Here is a 6,133-nt window from a genome sequence, read left to right as displayed (position 1 = left end):
GATTGCTTTGTATTTCACAGATAAGTGAGAATATTCGATATTTGTCTTTCTCTGCTTGGCTTATTTCACTTAGCATGTTCTCTAATTCCATCCATAACACAATTCACAATTGGAAAGATGTGGAATCAACCTAAATGCCCATCAACTGATGAGTGGATAAAGAAAATGTGGTATATATCTACCACGGAATAGTACTCAGCCAGAAAAAAGAATAAAATAATGTCTTTCACAGCAACTCAGCTTGAACTGGAAGCCATAATTCTAAATGAAGTATCTCAGGAACAGAAAAACAAATACTGCATGTAGTCACTTATAAGTGGGAGCTAAAGGATGTGCATACATGGTAATACAGAGTGTTATAATGGACTTTAGAGATTCAGAAGTGGGGAGGTTTGGAGGGGGCTCAGAGATAAAAAATTATCAGGTACAGTGTATACTATTTGGGTGATGGGTACACTAAAAGCCCTGTCTTTGACGCTATACAATTCATCCATGTATCAAAAAAACCACTTGTACCCCCTAAATCTATTGAAATTTTTTTAAAAACCACTTGTTCATATAGGGGAACTGTTTAATTAGTTAGCTTTTGCCACATAACAAAATATCCCAAAATGTAGTACTTTCAAGTAATAACATTTATTTGCTTATGATTTTGTGGGTTGGTAACTTTGGGCTGGGCTCATGGCTTATCTCTACTTCACATATTATCAATTGGGCTCACTCATACATTGCAGTAATATGGTAGTTGATGGCCTTAATCACTTTCCTAGTGGTTGGCTGACTATTTGTAGAAGCAATGAAGGTAACTGGCTCATTATGCAATAGGTGAGCCTAGGCTCATTTCCAATGTGGTACTGTAGTGGAAGGGCTCCTAAGTTCAATAAAAGAGGGCAAGTCCCGATGTTCAAGCACTTCTCAGCTTTCTGCTTGCATCCTGTTTGCTAATGGCTCATTGGCAAAGCATATCACATGCCTACAGGTAGACACAGGGGATACAGAAATAGACTCCACCTGTTCACGAGACAAGTTGCAAAGTAACATTCCGTACAAAGAGACATGTGTTTAGGAACAAGAAGAATTTTTGACCAGTTTTGCAATTTTCCACACTGTAGTTTTTCTTCCCTTCCAGTCCCCTTGTACTTTGACTCTGCTTTTAGGTTATGTCTACCCTCTACTGCCCAAAGTTAAAAGTTCTAGATGCTTTAGAATTCTGTTGATTGATGTAAACATCCTCATGAGATAATGCAGGTTACAGAAGAGAAATTTTATTCATTTTCTGAATGAGCAACGCAACCAATTTGAAACCCATTTGGATTATGTTTGCTGTCTCGTGTACAGTGGCCCTGAAACACAAAACTAGATTTTGTTTCTAAACCTGAGCATCAATAAGAGGGAGGAAATGATGTCTGAGCCTCAGGTAAAACATGTAGAGGATCTAGTCAGGCAAAGAGAAGGAGAAAAATATTTCAAGCAGATGGAAATATGACAGAAAACTAATTTCGTGAATTCACTTTTGTGTCACATGAGAATATAGAGACACTCAGTACCTAATACATGATGCTGTTTACTTATCTGGTCTGCCTTTGGACCCTAAGCTTTTTAATGGTAGAATTTCTGTAGTAGGTGCCAAATAAATATTTGTGTCATGAGTGAATGAGTGACTGGGTTAGTAAGTAAATGAGTGAATGAATGAATAATAAGAAAGAGCTGGGTGAAAGACACCAATACACAATAGAGAGCCACATGGGAACAAAGACAGAAATTGAGGAGAATGCTATATATAGAGAGGAAGAGACATAAAGCAGCAGAGGGACAAGTAGTAGGGGAAGACCAGGAGAGACAGGCAGAAGGGACTGGAGACTGTGAGAGATAAGCAGTAGTCAGGGGTTTGGCCGGTTAGCAATTGCACCAGAGACACTTAGCATTTCCTTTAAAATACTTATTAATCTTCCAACAGTTCAGACACAGGCCCTTCTGCACTAATAAACTGCTTGCCCACTTTTATTTTCAAACTTCAAAGTTTATTTTTGAAGGCTTGTTTTTCAAAAGAGAATTTTGAAGACCTTATGTTGGCATAAAATAATGACTCCGATTTTAGTTGTTTGTTTTGGATTATTAGAGGTATCCAATTTATCAGTTCTTACTGAAAATCCTTTTGCATTTTAAAAATCTGTCAGATTGTCTTAGTCTTTCTTCTTTGAAAGATGAAGAACTACCATGTGTTGTTGGGAAAAAACAGCGGCTATTTATATCATTCTGAGCCATTTGATTTGATTTCAATCAAACCCAATTTGGGGTTTTTGAAATCCTAATAGGAATGATGAACATAGGAACAATTAAAATCACAGTTCTTCCCCCATTCTCAATCTGGGCGATGTAGTTCTAGCTGAGTACAAGGGTAACTATTATGCCCAGGACTTCAACAGGGGCTGTAAAAGCAATTGACTCTGGCTAGATAAAGGCAATAGGCCAAGATACATTCCTATATAGAGTTATCAAAAGTTTGGTCCAAGGCATCAGAATGAACTGGGATGCTTGTTACAAATGTCTCTTCCGGACTTCTATCCTAGACCTGGGATCAATCCCTTCAGATGATTTCTGCGTCCGGGGAAGAGAGAGGCTCACTACCTTAATACCTTAGTGCATTCAACCTTGCCCTTACAGTATATTTGGCAGCATCTAGGGCTATTATTACTACTTTTTTTCTTCATTATAAATTGACAGCTTACTATTGTATATATTTATGGGGTACAAAGTAATGTTATGATTTGTGAATATAACATGAAATAATTAAATCAAGCTAATCAGCATATCCATCCCCTCAAATGCTTATTTTTTGTGGTGAGAACATTTGAAATTTACTCTTAGCAATTTAAAAATGTACAATACAGGCCGGCCGTGGTGGCTCACACCTGGGAGGCCGAGGTGGGCGGATCATTTGAGCTCAGGAGTTGGAGACCAGCCTGAGCAAGAGCGAGACCCGTCTCTACTAAAAAAATAGAAATAAATTAGCTGGACAACTAAAAAAATATATATATAGAATTAGCCAGGCATGGTGGCACATGCCTCTAGTACTTGTTGGGAGGCTAAGGCAGTAGGATCACCTGAGCCCGGGAGTTTGAGGTTGCTGTGAGCTAGGCTGACGCCATGGCACTCTAGCCTGGGCAACAGAGTGAGACTCTGGCTCAAAAAAAATAAAATAAAATAAAAATAAATAAAAATGTACAATACATTATTATTAACTACATTCACCACACTGTGCAACAATCTTAAAAAAACCTTATTTCTCCTGTCTGAGATGTTTGTACCCTTGGACCATCATCTCCCCATTTCTCCCACTCTCCATCCTCCATAACCACCATTCTACTCTCTGCTTCTCAAAATAAAACAAGTTTGATTGCTTTGTATTTCACAGATAAGTGAGAATATTCGATATTTGTCTTTCTCTGCTTGGCTTATTTCACTTAGCATGTTCTCTAATTCCATCCATGTTGTCACAAATGACAGAATTTCCTTGTTTTTTAAAGCTGGGTAGTATTCCATCGTGTTTATATACTATATTTTCTTTATCCATTCATCTGTTGATGGCCAATGAGGTTGATTTTATAACTTGGCTGTTGTGAACACTGCTGCAGAGAACATAGGAGTACAGCCAACTCTTTGAAAAACTGATTTCAAATCTTTTGGGTAAATACCCAGAAGTGGGATTGCTGGATCAGATGCTAATTCTATTTTTAGTTTTTAAGTTTTCCAGAATGGCTGTACTAATTCATATTCCCACCAATACTTCTTAAGTATAGTATCTAGTTGGGTAAAATAAGTGCTACCTCTATAGAAAGTCAAATAATAGTAGAAAGCAGCCTATGATTAACGCCAAATTCAGTAAGTGCTGGGGGAAGAAGGGCTCACCACAGGCTTGAATCAAGGAGGATTTCATGGAGAAAAGACAGGTACAAAGTTTAAATTAGGTTCCAAACTCCCATATTCTGCCATTTGAACAATCTGAATCAAATCCAAGGGTCTTAACAACATGTTTTATATATCTACATCCTTCAGAGTATCCAAGATGAAGGAGAGTGTTAATCAGAGAAGAGAACGAAGAGAAAGCATAAACAAAGTGAAAGAAAAGGTTGCCAACACTCAGAAACAGGCTCTGCAGGAGCAATTTGATGAATGGATTCTAGACCCCAGAGGAATGATCCCTATGGTAGTGGTAAGAAAGGAGGATGTATGTGAAGGGTAGGTAGGGTGGGTGATAAGAGGGCCATTGCTAGAATACTGAGTGGAATGCTGCAAGCCTCCCTTGAAATTTTCAGTGCTACTAAGGTAAGTCAATTCTTGACCTATCTGGTCCATGAGAGTTGATTCCTTCAATTTTGTCTTGAGCATTAAAAAAAATATCTAGGAAGATTTCTAAATTTTCACTCTGGCTGAGATTCCCAAACTTGTCACTACAAGCAGACACAGATTTCATTTGTTTGTTTATTTGTTGTATGTGTTTGTGTGGGTGAGTATATATGACTATTTCTGTAAGACCTAAGAAATTGTGTCTCTTAGTTCCAAGAACAACTGTATTCTAAGAGTTAGATATTTTCTCTCATGTATGTATGGATTTGAAAATACTTATTGGTTGGATATAATGCCAAACATTTTCAGTTTAAAGTGAATGATTAAAAATGGACCGATGAAGACAAGCTACAAACTGGGAGAAAATATTAGCAAAAGACTTTTCTGATAAAGGACTGTTATCTAAAATATACAAAGAACTCTTAAAACTCAGCAATAAGAAAACAAACAGCCCAACTAAAAGATGGCCAAAAGGCCTGAACAGACATTTCACCAAAGAAGATACGCAGGTGGCAAATAAACATATGAAAAGATGGCTTATGTCATTAGGGAATTGCAAATTAAAACAGCAGTGAGATACCACTATGTATCTATTAGAACAGTCAAAATCCAAAACACTGACAATACCAAATGCCAGCAAGGATGTGGAGCAGCAAGAACTCTTAATCATTGCTGTTAGGAATGCAAAATGAAAGAGTTTGGCAATTTCTTATAAAATTAAACATACTCTTAAAAGACAAATACTGAATTATTCCACTTATATGAGGTATCTAAAGTAGTCAAATTCATAGAAACAGGAAGTAGAATGGTTACCAAGGGCTAGAAGGAAGGGAGAGGGAGTTTTTGTTTAATGGGTACAGGATTTCAGATTTGCAAAACTTCTGAAGACCTGTTTCACAACAGTGTGAATATACTTACACATATATACATATACTTAAGGATAGTTAGGTCAGTAAATTTTATGTGTTTTTTACTGCACACACAAAAAACTAAACACATGCTTAACATACATTCCAGCAATCACTCTCCTTGGTATTTACCCAAATAAATTGAAAATTTATATACACACAAAAACATATACATGGATGTTTATGGCATCTTTACTCATACAATACCTAAAACTTGGAAGCAACCAAGATATCTTTCAGTAGATAAATGGATGAATAAACTGTGGTACAGCTATACAATGGAATATTATTCAGTGCTAAAAAAAATGAGCTATCAAGCCATGAAAAGACATGAAGGAAACTTAAATACATATAACTAAGTGAAAGAAGCACATCTGAAAAGGCTACATACTGTATGACTCAAACTATATGACATCAGGAAAAGGCAAAACTATGGAAACAGTACAAAGATCAGTGGTTGCCAAGAGCAAGAGGGGAGGGAGGAATGAATAGGCAGAGCACCCACCGAGCATTTTTAGGGCAGTGAAATTTTTCTGTATGAAACTATAATGGTGGATACATAGCATTATGTTATACATTTGTCAAAGCCCACAGAATATATAATATCAAGAGACCCTTAATATAAAACTATGAATTTTGAGTAATAATGATGTGTCAATGTAGGTTTATCAATTGTAACAAATGGGCCAGCATAGTGGCTCACTCCTGTAATCCTAGCAGTAGGATCTGGGAGGCCAAGGTGGGAGGATCGATTGAGGTCAGGAGTTCAAGACCAGCCTGAGCAAGAGCAAGACCTATCTCTACTAAAAAAAAATAGAAAAAAGTGGCCGGGTGCGGTGGCTCACGCCTGTAATCCTAGCACTTTGGGAGGCCGAGGC

General features: G+C 37.3%; 1 protein-coding gene across 1 annotated transcript in view; it reads left to right on the top strand.

The window, feature by feature from the left end:
- EFCAB5 (EF-hand calcium binding domain 5) overlaps positions 1-6,133 on the top strand; it is a 78,127-nt gene that overhangs the window by 12,257 nt on the left and 59,737 nt on the right. Inside the window, exon 2 of the mRNA XM_012657292.1 lies at positions 4,057-4,213. Within this exon, the coding sequence (XP_012512746.1) occupies positions 4,057-4,213 (157 nt within the window). The remainder of the gene's footprint in view (positions 1-4,056; positions 4,214-6,133) is intronic.

Source organism: Propithecus coquereli, unplaced genomic scaffold, assembly GCF_000956105.1.
Source record: "Propithecus coquereli isolate 6110/MARCELLA unplaced genomic scaffold, Pcoq_1.0 Scaffold536, whole genome shotgun sequence".
NCBI classification, from domain to species: Eukaryota; Metazoa; Chordata; class Mammalia; order Primates; family Indriidae; genus Propithecus; species Propithecus coquereli.
This window is presented reverse-complemented; position numbering and strand designations above follow the sequence as displayed.